At 45.6% G+C, this 25,803-nt stretch overlaps 1 protein-coding gene across 1 annotated transcript in view; it reads right to left on the reverse strand.

The window, feature by feature from the left end:
- mast2 (microtubule associated serine/threonine kinase 2) overlaps window positions 1-25,803 on the reverse strand; it is a 307,698-nt gene that overhangs the window by 71,624 nt on the left and 210,271 nt on the right. Inside the window, 1 exon segment of the mRNA XM_029708046.1 lies at window positions 8,191-8,282. Within this exon segment, the coding sequence (XP_029563906.1) occupies window positions 8,191-8,282 (92 nt within the window).

Consider the following 25,803-nt stretch of genomic DNA (forward strand, 5'->3'; position numbering starts at 1 on the left):
GCTCAACTTGATCCACCAATAAGAAAGCAAGGCCGTAGCCCCCGTGTTGACACAGTGTTGTGATTTCCTGTCCGCCTGTCTCTCTCTCGCTCCTTTCATCCTATCCCACCATTTTCTCTCCTCTTCTCTCTACCTCTCATGATTTCTGTCTTTGGAAGAGGGGTGTGTGTGTAGCTTTGCAAGCTGTCAGAGCATTCACCTAAACCTGTCAGATTACATTAGGCTGCTGCATCAGGGCTGGAGACACACTTGAATGGAGACAAAAAAACGAACACACACACACACACACACACACACACACACACACACACACACACACACACACACACACACACACACACACACACAGTTAGATAACACTGACTCCGATTACACAACCAGTGAACACTATGTACTGTATGTGTGTGAGTACTCTGTACGGTGCGAGTACTCTGTACGGTGCGAGTACTCTGTACTGTGCGAGAACTCTGTATGGATTATGGGTGCGAGTACTCTGTATGGTACGAGTACTCTGTACGGTGCGAGTATGTACTCTGTACGGTGCGAGTACTCTGTACTAGAGATCGACTGATTAATTGGAATGGCCGATTAGGGCCAATTAGGACCGATAACAATCAGTATTTTTGGACGCTGATTTGGCCGATTCTTTTTAATTTTAATATATATATTTAATTTTTTTTTTTAGACCTTTATTTAACTAGGCAAGTCAGTTAAGAACACATTCTTATTTTCCATGACGGCCTAGGAACGGTGGGTTCTTGTTCAGGGGCAGAATGACAGATTTTTACCTTGTCAGCTCGGGGATTCAATCTTGCAACCTTACGGTTAACTAGTCCAACGCTCTAACCACCTGCTTTACATTGCACTCCACGAGGAGCCTGCCTGTTACACGAATGCAGTAAGAAGCCAAGGTAAGTTGCTAGCTAGCGTTAAACTTATCTTATAAAAAACAATCAATCAATCATAATCACTAGTTAACTACACATGGTTGATGATAGTACTAGTTTATCTAGCCTGTCCTGCGTTGCATATAATCGCTTAGGTACACATTGCTCCAACCATAAACATCAATGCCTTTCTTAAAATCAATAGACAAGTATATATTTTTAAACCTGCATATTTAGTAAATATTGCCTGCTAACATGAATTTCTTTTAACTAGGGAAAATGTGTCACTTCTCTTCCAAACAGAGTCAGGGTATATGCAGCAGTTTGGGCCGCCTGGCTCGTTGCGAACTGTGAAGACTATTTCTTCCTAACAAAGACAGCCAACTTCGCCAAACGGGGGATGATTTAACAAAAGCGCATTTGCGAAAAAAACACAATCGTTGCACGACTGTACCTAACCATAAACATCAATGCCTTTCTTAAAATCAATACACAGAAGTATATATTTTTAAACCTGCATATTTAGCTAAAAGAAATCCAGGTTAGCAGGCAATATTAACCAGGTGAAATTGTGTCATTTTGCGTTCATTGCACGCAGAGTCACGGTATATGCAACAGTTTGGGCCGCCTGGCTCGTTGCAAACTAATTTGCCAGAATTTTACGTAATTATGACATAACATTGAAGGTTGGGCAATGTAACAGGAATATTTACACTTAGGGATGCCACCCGTTCGGTAAAATACGGAACGGTTCCGTATTTCACTGACAGGAAAAACGTTTTGTTTTCGAGATGATAGTTTCCGGATTCGACCATATTAATGACCTAAGGCTCGTATTTCTGTGTGTTATTATATTATAATTAAGTCTATGATTTGATAGAGCAGTCTGACTGAGCGGTGGTAGGCAGCAGCAGGCTCATAAGTGTTCATTCAAACAGCACTTTCGTGCATTTGCCAGCAGCCCTTCGCAATGCATTGCGCTGTTTATGACTTCAAGCCTGTCAACTCCCAAGATTAGGCTGGTGTAACCGATGTGAAATGGCTAGCTAGTTAGCGGGTGTGCGCTAATAGCGTTTCAAACGTCACTCGCTTTGAGACTTGGAGTGGTTGTTCCCCTTGCTCTGCATGGGTAACGCTGCTTCGAGGGTGGCTGTTGTCGATGTGTTCCTGGTTCGAGCCCAGGTAGGAGCGAGGAGAGGGACGGAAGCTATACTGTTACACTGGCAATACTAAAGTGCCTATAAGAACATCCAATAGTCAAAGGTATATGAAATACAAATCATATAGAGAGAAATAGTCCTATAATTCCTATAATAACTACAACCTAAAATGTCTTACCTGGGAATATTGAAGACTCATGTTAAAAGGAACCACCAGCTTTCATATGTTCTGAGCAAGGAACTTAAACTTTAGCTTTTTTACATGGCACATATTGTACTTTTACTTTCTTCTCCAACACTTTGTTTTTGCATTATTTAAACCAAATTGAACATGTTTCATTATTTATTTGAGGCTAAATTGATTTTATTGATGTATTATATTAAGTTAAAATAAGTGTTCATTCAGTATTGTTGTAATTGTCATTATTACAAATAATTTTTTTTTATTTATTTACTTATTTATTATTCTCATTTTAGAAAGTATTTTAAATTTTTTTATTATTATTATTATTTTAATTTTTTTTTAAATCGGCTGAATAATTGGTATCGGCTTTTTTGGTCCTCCAATAATCGGCATCGAAAAGGCATAATCGGCCGACCTCTACTCTGTACGGTGCGAGTACTCTGTACGGTGCGGGGACTCTGTACGGTGCGGGGACTCTGTACGGGGACTCTGTACGGTGCGGGGACTCTGTACGGTGCGGGGACTCTGTACGGTGCGGGGACTCTGTACGGTGCGGGTACTCTGTACGGTGCGGGTACTCTGTACGGTGCGGGTACTCTGTACGGTGCGGGTACTCTGTACGGTGCGGGTACTCTGTACGGTGCGGGTACTCTGTACGGTGCGGGTACTCTGTACGGTGCGGGTACTCTGTACGGTGCGGGTACTCTGTACGGTGCGGGTACTCTGTATGGATTATGGGTGCGAGTACTCTGTACGGTGTGAGTACTCTGTATGGATTATGGGTGTGAGTACTCTGTATATGTGGCTTGCTGAGTGGATCCATGCTGTGTTGGCACTTTGCCATGTCATGGAACTGTTGTCTCCACATGCAGTGGTTCCGGCTCTCTGCCCGTGCGCGCAGACAGACAGACAGACACTAATGTCACAGAACAGCAGAGCCTCCAGTCCCTGACGGTGCAGAGCTCTGTGTGTATTCTATGTTCTAATTGGGTCGTATGTGATACTATATTTTCTGGAAGACCAGGTGGAGTTTTCTGCTGTAAACCCCCCTGATAGAAACGGCATGCGGTGATGAACTGCAGTGGATGGGCTTGGAAGATATTAACTTTAGCTTAGAAAAGACTAGAGAAAGACTACATGTTTGATGAGGGTTCGTCAGATCCATTGTGTGAGTGAGTGAGTGTGTGTACTTGTTTTCCTACCTTATTGGGACCCCAATGTCCCAACAATACACCCAAATAGTCTGATAAGATAGGAAAATAATAACTTTTTTCACATCCTGAATTTGTTCAAATGCTATTTTGAGCATAAAGTGGAACTGACTGCATTTTTACTACTTTGCAGATATGAAACAAATAGATAATTATAATATCAGTCAAAAATATAAAAATCCCAGTTTATGCTTCAAAACCAACTTTAGAAGAGGTTTTAAAAATAGGTTATATCACGTACAGTAAGGCATTGTTGGCAGAATACACAGATGCAGTTCAATGCACGATACAAGGATGCAGTTCAATGCACGATACAAGGATGCAGTTCAATGCACGATACAAGGATGCAGTTCAATGCACGATACAAGGATGCAGTTCAATGCACGATACAAGGATGCAGTTCAATGCATGATACAAGGATGCAGTTCAATGCACGATACAAGGATGCAGTTCAAAGCATGATACAAGGATGCAGTTCAATGCACGATACAAGGATGCAGTTCAATGCACGATACAAGGATGCAGTTCAAAGCATGATACAAGGATGCAGTTCAATGCACTATACACGGATGCAGTTCAAGGCCTGATACAAGGATGCAGTTCAAAGCATGATACAAGGATGCAGTTCAATGCATGATACAAGGATGCAGTTCAAAGCATGATACAAGGATGCAGTTCAATGCACGATACAAGGATGCAGTTCAATGACTGATACATGGATGCAGTTCAATGCACGATACATTTCATTTGGGATGCACTGATTCAGTTTCAATAACTCCATATTTTGAACAAAAAAACGGACAAGTGTAACTAAGGCTGGGAATATCAATACAATCAAACTAGCAAGTCAGTCATAACGTGGCTAATAGGCTAGCGCACGTGTGTCAAACACAAGGCCTGTGGGTTGAATTGGACACACAAGCGAGTATAAATGAGTCAAAAGTTGAGTCATCTCCTGAACTTCATGAAATTACAGCCTGATGCGCTCGCATCGGTGAATTCAACTTCAATTGCGCTGCTTGCGTGTGTCTTGTTTACATCGTGCAGCGGAGGGACAGTGTACAGACACATGCCACAGTCCTAGCTAGGCTACTCAAATGTTGCAGTCTGGCTTCAGGTTTCAAAGCATGTCAATTAATAACCAAAACCTGCAACAAAACACCATGTAAAAGAGAAAAATGTAGGCAGGCCTATTACAGCAACATGTTGAGTGGACCATACATTCAACCACACTGGTGATCCATGCAGTGTAAAACAAAGATAGCTACACTGGTGATCCATGCAGTGTAAAACAAAGATAGCTACACTGGTGATCCATGCAGTGTAAAACAAAGATAGCTACACTGGTGATCCATGCAGTGTAAAACAAAGATAGCTACACTGGTGATCCATGCAGTGTAAAACAAAGATAGCTACACTGGTGATCCATGCAGTGTAAAACAAAGATAGCTACACTGGTGATCCATGCAGTGTAAAACAAAGATAGCTACACTGGTGATCCATGCAGTGTAAAACAAAGATAGCTACACTGGTGATCCATGCAGTGTAAAACAAAGATAGCTACACTGGTGATCCATGCAGTGTAAAACAAAGATAGCTACACTGGTGATCCATGCAGTGTAAAACAAAGATAGCTACACTGGTGATCCATGCAGTGTAAAACAAAGACAGCTACATTTTTGTTATGTGGCATTATTACATACTTTACAAATATTATTTTACTATTTAGTTTTAATATGTTAAAATCCTGTGTACATTATAAAAGGACATTTTTTAAAAAATACAAAGAAAGTAGAAAGAAAAGTATGCCTGGCCCGTGGTGTTGTTGGGTTATTTCTTTTTTTCCCTCTTTTCTATTTTACTCTCTTTTTTCTCCCCAAATTCGAGCTTGTCTGTTCACTGCAACTCCCCAACCGGCTCCTCCGAAACATGACCCGCCAAACCATGCTCCTTAACACCCGCCCGCTTAACCCGGAAGCCAGCCGCACCAATGTGTTGGAGGAAACACCATTCAACTGGTGACCGAGGTCAGCCGCAGGCACCCGGCCCGCCACAAGGAGTCGCAAGAGCACGATGAGCCAAGTAAAGCCACCTGACCAAACCCTTCCCTAAACCGGAAAGACGCTGGGCCAATTGTTCGCCATCCTATGGGACTCCCAGCTACGGCCGGTTGTGACACAGCCCGGGAATGAACCCGGGTCTGTAGGAATGCCTCTAGCACTGCGATGCAGTGCCTTAGACCGCTTCGCCACTCAGGAGAATCCTTGTTGTTTTTTCAATATGGTCCATGCGCTGATTGTGTCTGACACACCTGGTCTAGCGTATCCATTTATGTAGCTTGCTATGTATTTAGCAAGCTAAAAACACATTGCCTAACATCAACAAGCTCGCTAGCTAGCTGCTGGGAGGATGTCATGTCATTGGAGAAGTGGGTGAGTGACTGACTCATTTTTCATTGGCTATAGCTACAGATGCTACAGGTATTATTTGGTTAGCTGGCAAGAAATGTGAATCGCTTTGCTAGCTAGCTATGCTAAACTTGAACGACTGTTATCCACAGTTAGCATATATCTTAGTTGGCAATCAAATGTATTTGGCATCGATCAAATGGGCGGGCAGGCATGCAAGTTCCCATTCAGTTGTCAAAACGTGTGTTGGGACAAGCATGCATTTGCAGGCCAGCTGCAGAAGGACGAGCAGGCTACTATTCCCCATTGTTTATCAGTGCAATTCTGCCAGTCAACTAGCTGAAAATGTTTTAGAGGATTTATCCAATGTTCCTTCGTTAGATTTTAGCTCATCTTGCTCTGGTTAGTTGTTGATCTTGTTGTGCATAGCTGAGGGGGAGAGAGCCTACATTTTCATGGTTGTTTGATCAAAAGGATTGTGACGTCCCCAAATGTAAAACTCCTCTGGTATTTACAGTGCATTCAGAAAGTATTCAGACCTCTTGACTTTTTCCACATTCTGTTAACTTACAGCTTTTTATAAAATGGATAAAAACATATACAAATCCTCAGTCTACACAGTGATAATGACAAAGCGAAAAATGTTTTTTTAGAGTAAAAAATTAAACCTTATTTACATAAGTATTCAGACCCTTTGCTATGAGACTTGAAAGTGAGCTCAGGTGCATCCTGTTTCCTTTGATCATCCTTGAGATGTTTCTACAACTTTATTGGAGTCCACCTGTGGTAAATTCAATTGATTGAAAAATACTTGGAAAGGCACACACCTGTCTATATAAGGTCCCACAGTTGACAGTGCATGTCAGAGCAAAAACAAAGCCATAAGCTCGAAGGAATTGTCTGTAGAGCTCCGAGACAGGATTGTGTCGAGGCACAGATCTGGGGAAGGGTACCAAAACATTTCTGCAGCATTGAAGGTCCCCAAGAACCCAGTGGCCTCCATCATTCTTAAATGGAAGAAGTTTGGAACCACAAAGACTCTTCCTAGAGCTGTCAGCCCGGCCAAACTGAGCAATCGGAGATTAGGGCCTTGGTCAGTGAGGTGACCAAGAATCCGATGGTCACTCTGACAGAGCTCCAGAGTTCCTCTGTGGAGATGGAAGAACCTTCCAGAAGGACATAAATCTCTGCAGCACTCCACCAATCAGGCCTTTATGGTAGAGTGGCCAGACGGAAGCCACTCCTCAGTAAAAGGCACATGACAGCCCGCTTGGAGTTTGCCAAAAGGCACCTAAAGTACTCAGACCATGAGAAACAAGATTCTCTGGTTTGATTGAACTCTTTGGCCTGAATCCAAAGCATCACGTCTGGAGGAGACCTGGCACCACCCCTACGGTGAAGCAAGACCTGTTTTTGCTTTGTCATTATGGGTAATTGTGTGTAGATTGATGAGGGAAAAACACAATTTAATTGATTTTAGAATAAGGCTGTAACGTAACAAAATGTGTAAAAAGTCAAGGGGTCTGAATACTTTCTGAATGCACTGTATATATTTGCAGAAATCCATTCAGGTGTATTTTATGGCTTTTTGTAAATGTGTTCTAATGATCTAAAGTCACGCTGTTGCTACTGTCTATAAACACAGTCCAGTTCAAAGTGAATGATGGCAGGCTATTTCACTAATGCCCACGTGGCATATTGCTTATTTGCATGTTGGCTTACTGTAGCTCTGATTGGCTATGGCATACCGGTCTATGTAAACTCCGTTCCTGGACAGATTATTTTATTTGGTTTTATTTACTGCAGTGTCTATTAAGTGTCCAAACACACAGCCCCTTTCCCACACTGAATTTGCACAAATGCCTTCCCAAACGTTCGATGAATTTATGAAAACGTGAAAATGACCATAATGTAAGTGCTCGCTTATCAGAACATTCTTCCTGGGGTGTATATGAACAGATTTTAATCAAATGTTATGTTGCTAAAACCACTTTAAGGGTTAGGTTAACGGTTTTGGGGTTAAGGTTAGGTTTACGGTTTTGGGGTTAGGGTTTTGGGGGTTAAGGTTAGGGTTAATGTTTTGGGGAGTTAAGGTTAGGGTTTTTGGGGTTAAGGTTAGGGTTAATGTTTTGGGGAGTTAAGGTTAGGGTTTTTGGGGTTAAGGTTAGGGTTAAGGTTTTTGGGGTTAAGGTTAGGGTTTTTGGGGTTAAGGTTAGGGTTAAGGTTTTTGGGGTTTAGGTTAGGGTTAAGGAAAATAGGATTCTTAATGGTCAAGCATTTTTACTCCCCCAAAAGTCCTGATATTTCACTAAAATAAAGCTGTGTGTGTGTGTGTCTTACCTGGGTGTCCATGTAGTGGTGAGTGTGGTCTGGGTAGTGTCGGAGAGGTACTGGACGTCACAATCAGGCTCTTCCTGTTACTGGTCCGACAGCTGGGGAGAGAAGAGACACACACACACTTACAAACAACAGCAACAACACACACACACCGAGGAACTACATTTCATTCAATTGGATGACCAATAGGGAGTTTGCTCTGAACCGGGAGCAGATTTCCAATACATCTGGAGCCAGTTGAACAACACTATCATTCTCATAATGTGTTCTTCTATCTACATTCCTCAACCGCATTCCCTCTTTCCGAGTCCACAGAACAAATAATAAGTGGCTTCTTTAAGACTCCTCACTCCAATCAGGTTAGAGGTTACAGTAGACCAAGTTAATCAGGTTAGAGGTTACAGTAGACCAAGTTAATCAGGTTAGAGGTTACAGTAGACCAAGTTCAAGGAACAGTGTAGCAGCTCCACACACACCCATCCATGAAAGCATCCCAGCTGACCCCAGTGTCTCTCTCTCCAGACCCCACTCAGCACAGCTGTATAGTACTCCCTGCCCACTGCTCAGACCGGCACACTACATCCCAGCTGACCCCAGAGTGTCTCTCTCTCCAGACCCCACTCAGCACAGCTGTATAGAACTCCCTGCCCACTGCTCAGACCGGCACACTACATCCCAGCTGACCCCAGAGTGTCTCTCTCTCCAGACCCCACTCAGCACAGCTGTATAGTACTCCCTGCCCACTGCTCAGACCGGCACACTACATCCCAGCTGACCCCAGAGTGTCTCTCTCTCCAGACCCCACTCAGCACAGCTGTATAGTACTCCCTGCCCACTGCTCAGACCGGCACACTACATCCCAGCTGACCCCAGAGTGTCTCTCTCTCCAGACCCCACTCAGCACAGCTGTATAGAACTCCCTGCCCACTGCTCAGACCGGCACACTACATCCCAGCTGACCCCAGAGTGTCTCTCTCTCCAGACCCCACTCAGCACAGCTGTATAGAACTCCCTGCCCACTGTTCAGACCGGCACACTACATCCCAGCTGACCCCAGAGTGTCTCTCTCTCCAGACCCCACTCAGCACAGCTGTATAGAACTCCCTGCCCACTGCTCAGACCGGCACACTACATCCCAGCTGACCCCAGAGTGTCTCTCTCTCCAGACCCCACTCAGCACAGCTGTATAGAACTCCCTGCCCACTGCTCAGACCGGCACACTACATCCCAGCTGACCCCAGTGTCTCTCTCTCCAGACCCCACTCAGCACAGCTGTATAGTACTCCCTGCCCACTGCTCAGACCGGCACACTACATCCCAGCTGACCCCAGAGTGTCTCTCTCTCCAGACCCCACTCAGCACAGCTGTATAGAACTCCCTGCCCACTGTTCAGACCGGCACACTACATCCCAGCTGACCCCAGAGTGTCTCTCTCTCCAGACCCCACTCAGCACAGCTGTATAGTACTCCCTGCCCACTGCTCAGACCAGCACACTACATTGGGGTGACTGACCAAGGAGGGTAAGTGAGAGAGAGAGATGGAGAAAGGGGGGACGGTGTGTGAATGTGTGTTAGGCTTGGGCGGTATACCGGGATATTGTCAATACCGTCAAAAAACAAAAGTATGAAAACTGGATATTGCCCAACCCTAGTATGTGGTAGGTACGCCTGGACAGTGGGTGAGTTTGTGAGCAGACATTTACACATTGTGCTGCTCACTGATGCGAGAAATGTTACTGTGCCCTTCACAGTCCATCCAGAGGAAACAACATAGAAACACAGTGACTAGAACAGCAGAACCATGGAGAGCTCAGGCCAGGAGAGGTCTGATTATAGATCTGTGCTTCTAGCCACGTTCTTAATCAAGGTGGAACACCTCACTGTTGTGTTGTGGTTTCATGTGTCTATAATAAGCCAGTAAGCTAATTGCAGTAAGACGACTAACATAAAAACAGCTGCAGAGCTCAGTGAAGTATCTTTGCAACAATAGCTGCTAGCCTAGTGCTGCTGCAATGACATGAAACAGGTACACACACACAGCAAACTAACACTGCCATCAGTCAGCTCTGCATAATGTATGTCTCTCACAGCAGGTGGTCTACAGCAGAGTCTGCCGAGGAGAGATGAGGAAGATGAAGGAAAAGAGAGGAGATGGGCGGAGGATAGAGGAGAGTAGTGATAAAACCCAGCCATCACTACAGAAATCTAGCAGCATATAGCTGGCACTCTTGTCAACTGAGGTAGAGATGGAGAGATGGAGAGAGGTAGGGATGGAGAGATGGAGAGAGGTAGGGGTGGAGAGATGGAGAGAGGTAGGGATGGAGAGATGGAGAGAGGTAGGGATGGAGAGAGGTAGGGATGGAGAGAGGTAGGGATGGAGAGATGGAGAGAGGTAGGGGTGGAGAGAGGTAGGGATGGAGAGAGGTAGGGATGGAGAGAGGTAGGGATGGAGAGAGGTAGGGATGGAGAGATGGAGAGAGGTAGGGATGGAGATAGGTAGGGATGGAGAGATGGAGAGAGGTAGGGATGGAGAGAGGTAGGGATGGAGAGAGGTAGGGATGGAGAGAGGTAGGGATGGAGAGAGGTAGGGATGGAGAGATGGAGAGAGGTAGGGGTGGAGAGAGGTAGGGATGGAGAGACGGAGAGAGGTAGGGGTGGAGAGATGGAGAGAGGTAGGGATGGAGAGATGGAGAGAGGTAGGGATGGAGAGATGGAGAGAGGGTATAGTAGGATGGAGAGAGGGTATAGTAGGATAGAGAGATGGAGAGAGGGTATAGTAGGATGGAGAGAGGGTATAGTAGGATGAGAGATGGAGAGAGGGTATAGTAGGGTGGAGAGAGGGTATAGTAGGATGGAGAGACAGAGAGAGGGTATAGTAGGATGGAGAGATGGAGAGAGGGTATAGTAGGGTAGAGAGAGGGTATAGTAGGATGGAGAGCTGGAGAGAGGGTATAGTAGGATGGAGAGACAGAGAGAGGGTATAGTAGGATAGAGAGATGGAGAGGGTATAGTAGGATGGAGAGATAGTATAGTAGGATGGAGAGAGGGTATAGTAGGATGGAGAGATGGTATAGTAGGATGGAGAGATGGAATAGTATGGTGGAGAGAGGGTATAGTAGCATGGAGAAATGGAGAGAGGGTATAGTAGCGTGGAGAGATGGAGAGAGGGTATAGTAGGGTGGTGAGATGGAGAGAGAGTATAGTAGGATGGAGAGATGGAGAGAGGGTATAGTAGGGTGGAGAGATGGAGAGAGGGTATAGTAGGGTGGAGAGATGGAGAGAGGGTATAGTAGGGTAGAGAGGGTATAGTAGCATGGAGAGATGGAGAGAGGGTATAGTAGGGTGGAGAGGGTATAGTAGCATGGAGAGATGGAGAGAGGGTATAGTAGGATGGAGAGATGGAGAGAGGGTATAGTAGGGTGGAGAGGGTATAGTAGGATGGAGAGATGGAGAGAGGGTATAGTAGCATGGAGAGATGGAGAGAGGGTATAGTAGGGTAGAGAGGGTATAGTAGGATGGAGAGATGGAGAGAGGGTATAGTAGGGTAGAGAGGGTATAGTAGGATGGAGAGATGGAGAGAGGGTATAGTAGGGTAGAGAGGGTATAGTAGGATGGAGAGATGGAGAGAGGGTATAGTAGCATGGAGAGATGGAGAGAGGGTATAGTAGCATGGAGAGATGGAGAGAGGGTATAGTAGCATGGAGAGATGGAGAGAGGGTATAGTAGGGTAGAGAGGGTATAGTAGCATGGAGAGATGGAGAGAGGGTATAGTAGCATGGAGAGATGGAGAGAGGGTATAGTAGGGTGGAGAGGGTATAGTAGCATGGAGAGATGGAGAGAGGGTATAGTAGCATGGAGAGATGGAGAGAGGGTATAGTAGCATGGAGAGATGGAGAGGGTATAGTAGCATGGAGAGATGGAGAGAGGGTATAGTAGGGTGGAGAGATGGAGAGAGGGTATAGTAGGGTAGAGAGGGTATAGTAGCATGGAGAGATGGAGAGAGGGTATAGTAGGGTGGAGAGGGTATAGTAGCATGGAGAGATGGAGAGAGGGTATAGTAGCATGGAGAGATGGAGAGAGGGTATAGTAGGGTGGAGAGATGGAGAGAGGGTATAGTAGGGTAGAGAGGGTATAGTAGCATGGAGAGATGGAGAGAGGGTATAGTAGGGTAGAGAGGGTATAGTAGGATGGAGAGATGGAGAGAGGGTATAGTAGGGTGGAGAGGGTATAGTAGGATGGAGAGATGGAGAGAGGGTATAGTAGCATGGAGAGATGGAGAGAGGGTATAGTAGGGTAGAGAGGGTATAGTAGGATGGAGAGATGGAGAGAGGGTATAGTAGCATGGAGAGAGGGTATAGTAGGGTGGAGAGATGGAGAGAGGGTATAGTAGGGTGGAGAGGGTATAGTAGCATGGAGAGATGGAGAGAGGGTATAGTAGGGGTAGAGAGGGTATAGTAGGATGGAGAGATGGAGAGAGGGTATAGTAGGGTAGAGAGGGTATAGTAGGATGGAGAGATGGAGAGAGGGTATAGTAGGGTGGAGAGGGTATAGTAGGATGGAGAGATGGAGAGAGGGTATAGTAGCATGGAGAGATGGAGAGAGGGTATAGTAGGGATGGAGAGATGGAGAGAGGGTATAGTAGGATGGAGAGATGGAGAGAGGGTATAGTAGGATGGAGAGATGGAGAGAGGGTATAGTAGGGTGGAGAGATGGAGAGAGGGTATAGTAGGGTAGAGAGGGTATAGTAGGATGGAGAGATGGAGAGAGGGTATAGTAGGATAGAGAGGGTATAGTAGGGTAGAGAGGGTATAGTAGGGTGGAGAGATGGAGAGAGGGTATAGTAGGGTAGAGAGATGGAGAGAGGGTATAGTAGGGTAGAGAGGGGTATAGTAGGGTAGAGAGATGGAGAGAGGGTATAGTAGGGTAGAGAGGGTATAGTAGGGTAGAGAGGGTATAGTAGGGTAGAGAGGGTATAGTAGGGTAGAGAGGGTATAGTAGGGTAGAGAGGGTATAGTAGGGTAGAGAGGGTATAGTAGGGTGGAGAGATGGAGAGGGTATAGTAGGGTGGAGAGATGGAGAGAGGGTATAGTAGGGTAGAGAGGGTATAGTAGGATGGAGAGATGGAGATAGGGTATAGTAGGGTAGAGAGGGTATAGTAGGGTAGAGAGGGTATAGTAGGGTAGAGAGGGTATAGTAGGGTAGAGAGGGTATAGTAGGGTAGAGAGGGTATAGTAGGGTAGAGAGGGTATAGTAGGGGTGGAGAGATGGGATGCGTAGGAGTAGGTCTATAGTAGGGTAGAGAGGGTATAGTAGGGTGGAGAGATGGAGAGGGTATAGTAGGGTAGAGAGGGTATAGTAGGGTAGAGAGGGTATAGTAGGGTAGAGAGGGTATAGTAGGGTAGAGAGGGTATAGTAGGGTAGAGAGGGTATAGTAGGGTGGAGAGATGGAGAGGGGATAGTAGGGTAGAGAGGGTATAGTAGGGTAGAGAGGGGTATAGTAGGGTGGAGAGATGGGAGAGGGTATAGTAGGGTAGAGATGGTATAGTAGGGGTAGAGAGGGTATAGTAGGGTGGAGAGATGGAGAGGGTATAAGTAGGGTAGAGAGGGTATAGTAGGTAGAGAGGGTATAGTAGGGTAGAGAGGGTATAGTAGGGTAGAGAGGGTATAGTAGGGTAGAGAGGGTATAGTAGGGTGGAGAGATGGAGAGGGTATAGTAGGGTAGAGAGGGTATAGTAGCATGGAGAGATGGAGAGAGGGTATAGTAGGATGGAGAGATGGAGAGAGGGTATAGTAGGATGGAGAGATGGAGAGAGGGTATAGTAGGATGGAGAGATGGAGAGAGGGTATAGTAGGATGGAGAGATGGAGAGAGGGTATAGTAGGATGGAGAGATGGAGAGAGGGTATAGTAGGGTGGAGAGATGGAGAGAGGGTATAGTAGGATGGAGAGATGGAGAGAGGGTATAGTAGGATAGAGAGGGTATAGTAGGGTAGAGAGGGTATAGTAGGGTGGAGAGATGGAGAGAGGGTATAGTAGGGTAGAGAGATGGAGAGAGGGTATAGTAGGGTAGAGAGGGTATAGTAGGGTAGAGAGATGGAGAGAGGGTATAGTAGGGTAGAGAGGGTATAGTAGGGTAGAGAGGGTATAGTAGGGTAGAGAGGGTATAGTAGGGTAGAGAGGGTATAGTAGGGTGGAGAGATGGAGAGGGTATAGTAGGGTAGAGAGGGTATAGTAGGGTAGAGAGGGTATAGTAGGGTGGAGAGATGGAGAGGGTATAGTAGGGTAGAGAGGGTATAGTAGGGTAGAGAGGGTATAGTAGGGTAGAGAGGGTATAGTAGGGTAGAGAGGGTATAGTAGGGTAGAGAGGGTATAGTAGGGTGGAGAGATGGAGAGGGTATAGTAGGGTAGAGAGGGTATAGTAGGGTAGAGAGGGTATAGTAGGGTGGAGAGATGGAGAGGGTATAGCAGGGTAGAGAGGGTATAGTAGGGTAGAGAGGGTATAGTAGGGTGGAGAGATGGAGAGGGTATAGTAGGGTAGAGAGGGTATAGTAGGGTAGAGAGGGTATAGTAGGGTGGAGAGATGGAGAGGGTATAGTAGGGTAGAGAGGGTATAGTAGGGTAGAGAGGGTATAGTAGGGTGGAGAGATGGAGAGGGTATAGTAGGGTAGAGAGGGTATAGTAGCATGGAGAGATGGAGAGAGGGTATAGTAGGGTGGAGAGGGTATAGTAGGGTAGAGAGGGTATAGTAGGGTGGAGAGATGGAGAGGGTATAGTAGGGTAGAGAGGGTATAGTAGCATGGAGAGATGGAGAGGGTATAGTAGGGTAGAGAGGGTATAGTAGGGTGGAGAGGGTATAGTAGGATGGAGAGATGGAGAGGGTATAGTAGGGTAGAGAGGGTATAGTAGCATGGAGAGATGGAGAGGGTATAGTAGGGTAGAGAGGGTATAGTAGGGTAGAGAGGGTATAGTAGGGTGGAGAGGGTATAGTAGGGTAGAGAGGGTATAGTAGGGTGGAGAGATGGAGAGGGTATAGTAGGGTAGAGAGGGTATAGTAGGGTGGAGAGGGTATAGTAGGATGGAGAGATGGAGAGGGTATAGTAGGGTAGAGAGGGTATAGTAGCATGGAGAGATGGAGAGGGTATAGTAGGGTAGAGAGGGTATAGTAGGGTAGAGAGGGTATAGTAGGGTGGAGAGGGTATAGTAGGGTAGAGAGGGTATAGTAGGGTGGAGAGATGGAGAGGGTATAGTAGGGTAGAGAGGGTATAGTAGCATGGAGAGATGGAGAGGGTATAGTAGGGTAGAGAGGGTATAGTAGGGTAGAGAGGGTATAGTAGGGTGGAGAGATGGAGAGGTACAGTTTAAGAAGAGAAGGAGAAGTGAAAGTGTGTGAAGGAGCGAGTACCTGAAAGTGTGTGAAGGAGCGAGTACCTGAAAGTGTGTGAAGGAGCGAGTACCTGAAAGAGTGTGAAGGAGCGAGTACCTGAAAGAGTGTAAAGGAGCGAGTACCTGAAAGAGTGTGAAGGAGCGAGTACCTGAAAGAGTGTGAAGGAGCGAGTACCTGAAAGAGTGTGAAGGAGCGAGTACCTGAAAGAGTGTGAAGGAGCGAGTACCTGAAAGAGTGTGAAGGAGCGAGTACCTGAAAGAGTGTGAAGGAGCGAGTACCTGAAAGAGTGTGAAGGAGCGAGTACCTGAAAGAGTGTGAAGGAGCGAGTACCTGAAAGAGTGTGAAGGAGCGAGTACCTGAAAGAGTGTGAAGGAGCGAGTACCTGAAAGAGTGTGAAGGAGCGAGTACCTGAAAGAGTGTGAAGGAGCGAGTACCTGAAAGAGTGTGAAGGAGCGAGTACCTGAAAGAGTGTGAAGAGCGAGTACCTGAAAGAGTGTGAAGGAGCGAGTACCTGAAAGAGTGTGAAGGAGCGAGTACCTGAAAGAGTGTGAAGGAGCGAGTACCTGAAAGAGTGTGAAGGAGCGAGTACCTGAAAGAGTGTGAAGGGAGGACAGAGAAATGAGAGGGACTAGAGAAACACTCACTCCACCACTCTTCATCTTATGTACTGTATTTAACAACATCCTGTTTAGAGAGAGAAAAGCAGGACTAAATCAAAATACAAAACAACTAGCCCCAGGAAGGCCTTGGTACATTGACAGGGTAATGGTTAGATAGCAGATTTGTGGAGGCAGACAGGCAGGAGGAGCGTGAAATGAATGTCTCTTCTCACCATGTGTAAGGCTGTTTCTACATGTAGTCCTCTTTAAAGTGAACTGGGGTAAAACAAGAGAAAAGAAGCAAAAGATCTCCGTTGTCTTCACACTGCTCTTGCCTTGGAATAAGGACTCAACTCTTTCGCCAGTTCACTTCACCTATTTTGTGGTCTGAGTCCTCTTCACATTGCTATGTTTAGAAAGAAACCCAGATCTTTTTTCCAACATTCACTCTGGGTTTTTAAAAAGTGCAGGACAAGCCATTCAATCAGAATGTGTTATCAGACAGCTAGATATACCTACTTACATTTTGGAAGCTAATAAACTCAGCAAAAAAAGAAACGTCCTCTCACTGTCAACTGCGTTTATGTGTAAATATTTGTATGAACATAAGATTCAACAACTGAGACATAAACTGAACAAGTTCCACAGACATGTGACTAACAGAAATGGAATAATGTGTCCCTGAACAAAGGGGGGTCGGGTCAAAATCAAAAGTAACAGTCAGTATCTGGTGTGGCCACCAGCTGCATTAAGTACTACAGTGCATCTCTTCCTCATGGACGGCACCAGATTTGCCTGTTCTTGCTGTGAGATGTTACCCCACTCTTCCAGCAAGGCACCTGCAAGTTCCCAGACATTTCTGGGGGGAATGGCCCTAGCCCTCACCCTCCGATCCAACAGGTCCCAGACGTGCTCAATGGGATTGAGATCCGGGCTCTTCGCTGGCCATGGCAGAACACTGACATTCCTGTCTTGCTGGAAATCAGCCATACTACTCGTTCTGTGCGTGGTGGCATTGTCATGCTGGAGGGTCATGTCAGGATGAGCCTGCAGAAAGGGTACCACATGAGGGAGGAGGATGTCTTGCCTGTAACATTGAGTTTGCCTTCAATGACAATAAGCTCAGTCCTATGATGCTGTGACACACCGCCACAGACCATGACGGACCCTCCACCTCCAAATCGATCCTGCTCCAGAGTACAGGCCTCGGTGTAACGCTCATTGCTTCAACGATAAAGGGATTGTGCATTCCTGGTGTAACTCGGGCAGTTGTTGGTGCCATCCTGTACCTGTCCCGCAGGTGTGATGTTCGGCTGTACCGATCCTGGGCAGGTGTTGTTACACGTGGTCTGCTACTGCGAGGACGATCAGCTGTCTATCCTGTCTCCCTGTAGCGCTGTCTTAGGCGTCTCACAATACGGACATTGCAATTTATTGCCCTGGCCACATCTGCAGTCCTCATGCCTCCTTGCAGCATGCCCAAGGCACGTTCACACAGATGAGCAGGGACCCTGGGCATCTTTCTTTGGTGTTTTTCAGAGTCAGTAGAAAGGCCTCTTTAGTGTCCTAAGTTTTCATAACTGTGACCTAAATTGCCTACCATCTGTAAGCTGTTAGTGTCTTAACGACTGTTCCACAGGTGCATGTTCATTAATTGTTTATGGTTCATTGAACAAGCATGGGAAACAGTGTTTAAACCCTTTACAATGAAGATCTGGGAAGTTATTTGGATTTTTATGAATTAATTTGAAAAACAGGGTCCTGAAAAAGGTTTCTTTTTTTTGATGAGTTTAGATTGCATTTCATTAAATTATGAGACATACTATGAGACATCATACATGTAATCAGAAGCTCATATTAACATGAAAATTGCTAAAAGAAAAAAATAGCAATAGAATTACTAGTCACTTTAATAATATTTAAATAATGCTTGACTCATCTCATATGTATATACTGTATTTTAGTCAATGCCACTCCGACATTGCTCAATCTAATATTTATATATTTCTTAATTCCACAATTTTAATATTAGATGTGTGTGTGTGTATTGTTGTTAATCGTTGTTAGATACTACTGCACTGTTGGAGCTGCAGTAGGAACACAAGCATTTCGTTACACCCGCAATAACATCTCCTAAATATATGTATGTGACCAATAAAAATGTTATTTGATTTGAGAATAAATCATTCTGTAATTGAAAATTGAACATCCAATGTAGGCTACGGCCCCTTTAAGAGCTAGAATAGATGTCGAACCCTATGTTGTGATTCTCACCAAACATGTTATCTTCTCACGCTATTCAAACCCCACCATCAATAAACAGCTGATGAAGCTCTATTAGCCTACCTTTGGCATGTTCACACTGCACAACAAATTAAACGAACTGCACTGAGTTCACAAAACAATTCTTAAAGGGAGCAAGTGTGAAAACACCATAATATCATGACATACTGGTTCACTTCTCTCAGTCCAAATCAGATATATTAAGGTTTTCTGAGGGTTTGAAAGCTCATGTCTCAGCTCAAACCAATAACTTCATTGCTATTTCATTCTTTCCATCTCTCTCTCGCTCTCTAACATGTACACACCCGAGCCAGCTCCCAGAGGTTATAAGTATAAGTATGTTTATCAGGTGGTGATGTAGAATTCCTGAGGCAGTAACTAAGTGTTACTGATGAAGAGCAGAATAGCTGAATTACCTGCCAGCTCCGTGGTGGGAACATCCAGCTACTGCTAATACAACTATCATAGCTACAGTGGCTTCAGACAACATTCACACCCCTTGACTTCTCCCACATTTTGTTCTTTAACATCCTGAATTTGAAATGGATTAAATTTAGATTTTGTGTCACTGGCCTACACACAATACCCTATAATTTCTTGTAGAACATTTTCAAAATGAATACAAAATGTAAATCTGAAATGTCTTTAGTCAATAAGCATTCCCTTTGTTATAGCCAGCGTAAACAAGTTCAGGAGTAAACGTGTGTTTAAGAAATCCCATAATAAGTTGCATGGTTTCATTCTGTGTTCAATAATAGTGGTTAACATGATTTCTAAATGACTACCCCATCTCTGTACCCCACACACACAGATATCTGTAAGGTCCCTCAGTCGAGTAGTACATTTCAAGCAGAGATTCAACCACAAAGACCAGGGACGTTTTTCAATGCCTCGCAAAGAACGGCACTGATTGGTAGATGTGTAAAAATAAAGGTTAGACTTTGACAGAGTATTTTGTGTAGATCTTTGACCTAAAATGACAATTAAATCAATTTGAATCCCACTTTGTAACAACAAAATGTGGAAAAAGTCAAGGGGTGTGAATACTTTCTGAAGGCACTGTAGCTACAGTACTTCTCTCTCTAACCAAGTGTTTGGTACCTCTCTCTAACAAGGTGTTTGGTACCTCTCTCTCTAACCAAGTGTTTGGTACCTCTCTCTCTAACCAAGTGTTTGGTACCTCTCTCTCTAACCAAGTGTTTGGTACCTCTCTCTATCCAACTAGCTCTCACCTTGGGCCTGTCCGACAGCCTCCTTTCAGGAACTATCGGCCAGGCCTCAGGCCAGGCTGCCAAGCATCTTGCCTGGAAAACTGGAGACGCAGGACGGGGACCACCCCCACCAGCTCTCGGTGTGGACTTGCAGGACATGTGCAAATACACTGCAGACAAACTGCTGATTCCCTGGCCCAGCGCAGTAGAAAAGACCACCATGACCTGCTACAAGGTTAAGAGGCTACCCAAAGCCAAATGGCCAGCCAGGCAATTCCTACCAATCTCACCAGAATGCCTGGAGGAGGTTACACCCGGTGACTGTGTTGACATGGAAGGGCTTGCCCCCCCTGTCAAATCCCTGGTGGCTTCCCATTTATACCCCAGCCAGAAGTCCTCCATGACTTTGATTGGTCCCACTCTACCGATCAAGTATGAATGTTTCCAGTCCACCACGACAGAGAAGGTCTACAGGTCTGTCGCCACAGCGGTGAGGTCTCTCAGCATACCAAGCTGAGCTACAGGAGGAGATAGTGGTCACGCCGGAGCAGGGTCTGTAGGACGAGATCTGCATTGCCACAGACCTCAACCTGCATATGCTTAAAGCCGCCATCCAGGCGCCAGGAAGGGCAATGGGGCTCATGATATCCCAAGGTGTCAGACAGTGAGAAGCTGAAGATCCTGGATGCTCCGGTAGACCCTACTGCACTTATCATGAGAAACCCTCAAGCTTTGTCTGCCGAGGAAGACACAGCCCGGTGTACCTCACCTTCACACCAGGCTGCAGCAGGTCGACCTCCCTCAACCCTCAAGATCCCCAGACGCCCAGCCCCCCAGTTAGCACTCTGGGATTGGCCAGTGAACAGTTTAATTTGAACACCGATGGATTCAGAGGTCTACAGCCTCCTCCACCAGGTCCCTTTATGATTGTAAATAACACGTGTTTGAGGAATGGTGCACTAAGTCACAGACAGTGTCGTTCCAGTGCTCTGTCCTAGTAATTCGTTTCTACAGGAATTATTAAACAAAGGAAAGGCTTTTTCTACTATTAAGGCATATCTGGCAGCTATTTCGGCTTGTCAAGTGGGTTTTGGTAGTATGAGTGGGGCAACACCCTTTTGTTGCCCGATTTATGAAGTGTGTATGCTGTTTGCGTCCGGTGCCCAAACAGCTTTCCCCATAGTGGGACTGTTATGGATGCTCTATCTCAAGAGCCTTTTGAGCCCCTGGATCAGGTGGATCTTAACTTCATCGGGGTAGGGGGCAGTATTTTGACATCCGGATGAAAAGCGTGCCCGTAGTAAACTGCCTGCTTCTCAGGCCCAGAAGCTAAGATATGCATATTATTAGTAGTATTATTAGTATTTGGATAGAAAACACTCTGAGGTTTCTAAAACTGTTTGAATGAAGTCTGTGAGTATAACATAACTTATATGGCAGGCAAAAACCTGAGAAAAAATCCAACCAGGAAGTGTGGAAATCTGGTTTGTAGTTTTTCAAGTGATTCCCTATCCAGTATACAGTGTCAATGGGGTCATTTTGCACTTCCTAAGACTTCCACTAGATGTCAACAGTATTTAGAACGTTGTTTCATGCTTCTACTGTGACTGGGGTGAGAATAAGAGCCATTGGAATCAGATGACTGAGAAAATGACATGAGCTCAATCGCGGTTTTCGATTGGATTGAGGTCCAGCGACTGAGATGGCCATGGCAGAACATTGATTTTGTTGTCACAGAACCATTTCTGTGTGGATCTTGGGGTATGTTTTGGGTCATTGTCTTGTTGGAAAGTCCACCTACGGCCAAGTCCCAGCCTTCTGGCAGAGGCAACCAGATTGTCAGCCAAAATTGCCTGATACTTGGTGGAATTCATTATGCCATCAATCTTAACCAGTTCACCTGGACCTCTGGAGTTAAAATAGCCCCAAAACATCACTGACCCACCACCATATTTCACCGTGGGTATGAGGTGCCTCTCCTTGTATGCATCTCTGTTTCGACGTCAAACATGCCGATGCTGTATCTGATCAAAATGTTTAATTTTGGTCTCATCTGACCAGAGCACCTTCTTCCAGTCATAATTTAAATGACATTTGGCAAACTCCAATCGCTTGAGTCTGTGTCTTGGGGTCAGAAAGGGCTTTCTTCTGGCAACCATTCCAAAGAGCCTGTGGTTGTGGAGGTGGTGTCTGATGGTGCTTTTTGAAACCTGGTGACCCTCACCATCTTCCTCCCTATCCTGGGGGGCATTTGTGTCCTCTATCGTGAGGTTTTCAACTGTTCCATATCTTTTGAATGTTTTAATAATTGCCCAGACAGTGCTTAGTGGTATAGTCAATCGTTTGTGGATGTTCTTGTAGCCGTTACCAGATTTATGAAGGTCTACGACCATCTGTCACTTTTGAACTGCCAGTTCTTTTGTGTTCTTCATGGTGTTGGATTTAATTCATTAATTGTGAAACCTTGATTTGGAGGACATAGATTTTTAATTAAATCAATAAATTATTTTGGTTGGTTCCATTGAAACATTTATAAAGTACAGTATCTCTCACATGTTGGTATTTTGAGTTTATCTCTATAATTATATTGTTTATATTTATTTAAGTAATTTTGGAGCCCACTGTACAGGGGGTACCGGTACCGAGTCAATGTGCGGGGGTACAGGTTAGTCGAGGTAATTTGTAAAGTCACTATGCATAGATAATAAACAGCGAGTAGCAGCAGTGGGGGGGGGTGTCAATGTAAATAGTCTGGTGGTCATTTAATTAATTGTTCAGCAGTCTTATGGCTTGGGGGTTGAAGCTATTAAGGAGCCTTTTTGTCCTAGACTTGGCTCTCCGGTACCACTTGAGGGGCCCCAGTGTAAAGGATCAGTGTGGCAGATTTGTTGTTGACTACCCTTACCACCTGGGGGCGGCCCTTCAGGAAGTCCAGGATCCAGTTGCAGAGGGAGGTGTTTGGTCCCAGGGCGGCAGGATAGCCTAGTGGTTGGAGCATTCGGCTAGTAACCGAAAGGTTGCAAGTTCAAATCCCCGAGCTGACAAGGTACAAATCTGTCGTTCTACCCCTGAACAAGGCAGTTTTCTCATTGAAAATAAGAATTTGTTGTTAACTGACTTGCCTAGTTAAATAAAGGTAAAATTAAATAAAGCAAATTAAAAGAATACAAATAGTGATGAATCTCTGTGGGCACTATGGTGTTGAAAGTTGAGCTGCAGTCAATGAACAGCATTCTCACATAGGTGTTCCTTTTGTCCAGGTGGGAACGGGCAGTGTGAAGTGCGATTGAGATTGCGTCATCTGTGGATCTGTTGGGGCGGTATGCGAATTGGAATGGGTCCAGGGTTTCCGCGATGATGGTGTTGATGTGAGCCATGACCAGCCTTTCAAAGCACTTCATGGCTACCAACGTGAGTGCTACGGGGCGGTAATCATTTAGGCAGGTTACCTTCGCTTTCTTGAGCACAGGGACTATGGTGGTCTGATTGAAACATGTTAGTATTACAGACTCGGTCAGGGAGAGGTTGAAAATGTCAGTGAAGACACTTGCCAGTTGGTCCGCGCATGCTTTGAGTACACGTCCTGGTCGTCCCGTCTGGCCCCGCGGCCTTGTGAATGTTGACCTGTTTAAAAGTCTTGCTCACATCGGCTACGGAGAGCGCGATGACACAATCATCCAGAACAGCTAGTGCTCTCATGCATGCTTCAGTGTTGCTTGCCTCGAAGTGAGCATAAAAGGCATTTAGCTCATCTGGTAGGATGTGTCTTCTCCTTGAGCTGACAGATTTTTATCCCTCGCCGTTTTCCTCCCTGAAACATCAATATGTTGTGCACAGTTCGCTCTCTGCGCATCTACAAGGACAGGACTAAGGGGTTTTAATGTAATGTAATCAGTTGTTTGTTTCCTGGGCCAAACCTCACACAGGTAAAGAGCTCATTAAACACCTTTAAATGCTGAACATTGTCAATGGCGTTCATTTTCTCGCTGTACTGAAACCGAACCGTGACCCCAAAATCGCAATATGTACCGAACCGTGGGTTTGGTGAACCGTTACAACCCTAGACACACACACACACACCATATGCATCATACACAACATGGCAGCTTCTTCTTCAAAGCTGCACCACATGCTAAACCCATACTGCAGAGCCTGCATATCAACAGATGGTAGAAGATCAAACACACAGCTTTTCATTAGGGAATACTTCCACTAGCTTAGCTGCTTACTTTGTGGTGCATACCAATAACACACACTGGCCACAGAGCACACACACACACACACTGGCCACAGAGCACACACACACACTGGCCACAGAGCACACACACACACACACACTGGCCACAGAGCACACACACACACACACACTGGCCACAGAGCACACACACACACACACACTGGCCACAGAGCACACACACACACTGGCCACAGAGCGCACACACACTGGCCACAGAGCGCACACACACTGGCCACAGAGCGCACACACACACACACACACACACACACACACACACACACACACACACACACACACACACACACACACACACACACACACACACACACACACACACACACACACACAAAACAGAGATGAGAGAGGTATTGGAAATGTGAAATGAAATTTGAATGTTAAATGTCCATGATAATTTTCTCATTTGAGTGATTACTGGCTCTAATCGTCTTACCAAACAGTTTCATGTGAGGCCAGCCGGTGGTTCGGCAGGCAGGCGGAGCTTAACAACATAATTACAGTCAGCCGATGTGATGAGCCAATTAACACGAGAACGCAGCAATTATGCAGACACCCGTTAGAAGGGAGTCCACAGAGAGAGCGAGAGAGAGAGAGACTAGAAACACCATCACTGCTAGCAGGAAGTCAACAGACAGAGAGAGACCAGAAACACCATCACTGCTAGCAGGAAGTCAACACAGAGAGAGACCAGAAACACCATCACTGCTAGCAGGAAGTCAACAGACAGAGAGAGACCAGAAACACCATCACTGCTAGCAGGAAGTCAACAGACAGAGAGAGACCAGAAACACCATCACTGCTAGCAGGAAGTCAACAGACAGAGAGAGACCAGAAACACCATCACTGCTAGCAGGAAGTCAACAGACAGAGAGAGACCAGAAACACCATCACTGCTAGCAGGAAGTCAACACAGAGAGAGACCAGAAACACCATCACTGCTAGCAGGAAGTCAACAGACAGAGAGAGACCAGAAACACCATCACTGCTAGCAGGAAGTCAACAGACAGAGAGAGACCAGAAACACCATCACTGCTAGCAGGAAGTCAACAGACAGAGAGAGACCAGAAACACCATCACTGCTAGCAGGAAGTCAACAGACAGAGAGAGACCAGAAACACCATCACTGCTAGCAGGAAGTCAACACAGAGAGAGACTAGAAACACCATCACTGCTAGCAGGAAGTCAACAGACAGAGAGAGACCAGAAACACCATCACTGCTAGCAGGAAGTCAACAGACAGAGAGAGACCAGAAACACCATCACTGGTACTGATGCATGTCAGATGCAGTCTTTCCACAATTTTACAGACAGGGTGCAAAAGGGCCTCCGTTGGGGTTGGGGGCCACAGAGTTAGACAGGGGGGCGGCGTACTGCCTATACAATGGGGAGATTGATTTAGAGAAGGTCTAGCCTGCAGAATGGGTGAATGGCCACAGCTCTCTCTAGCCAAGGGGGAGACAGACAGACAAGAGTATCGACAGCAGCCTCATCACACTCTTTATCCACCTGCAATTGACTGACTAAACAAGCCCTGCTTTCTCTGTGAATGGAAAAGACTGAGGGATAGTGATTGCTCCTTTTCTTCCGGCTCCATTCAGAAGCAGGTCTATGATCGGTCTGGCTAGCGTAGCGTATCGTCATAGGGGCACAGTGGGGGATCTGAGCATCGATCTGTACAGTATTGATTGACCTCACACAGGGCACAGAGGGAGGGAGGTGGCTGGTATATCTAGTCCTCTACAGCCTTCATCAGGTATTGAGACTGTTCAAATACCTCGGAAGAATACAGAATGACGAGGAAGAGGGGGATGAAGAGGACATAATAATCGATCCCAAATGTTCTGTCATCAGGAGGAAAACGAGGGATGTTCAAACAGACAATGGA

The sequence above is a fragment of the Salmo trutta genome, chromosome 22 (genome assembly GCF_901001165.1).
Source record: "Salmo trutta chromosome 22, fSalTru1.1, whole genome shotgun sequence".
Taxonomy (NCBI): Eukaryota; Metazoa; Chordata; class Actinopteri; order Salmoniformes; family Salmonidae; genus Salmo; species Salmo trutta.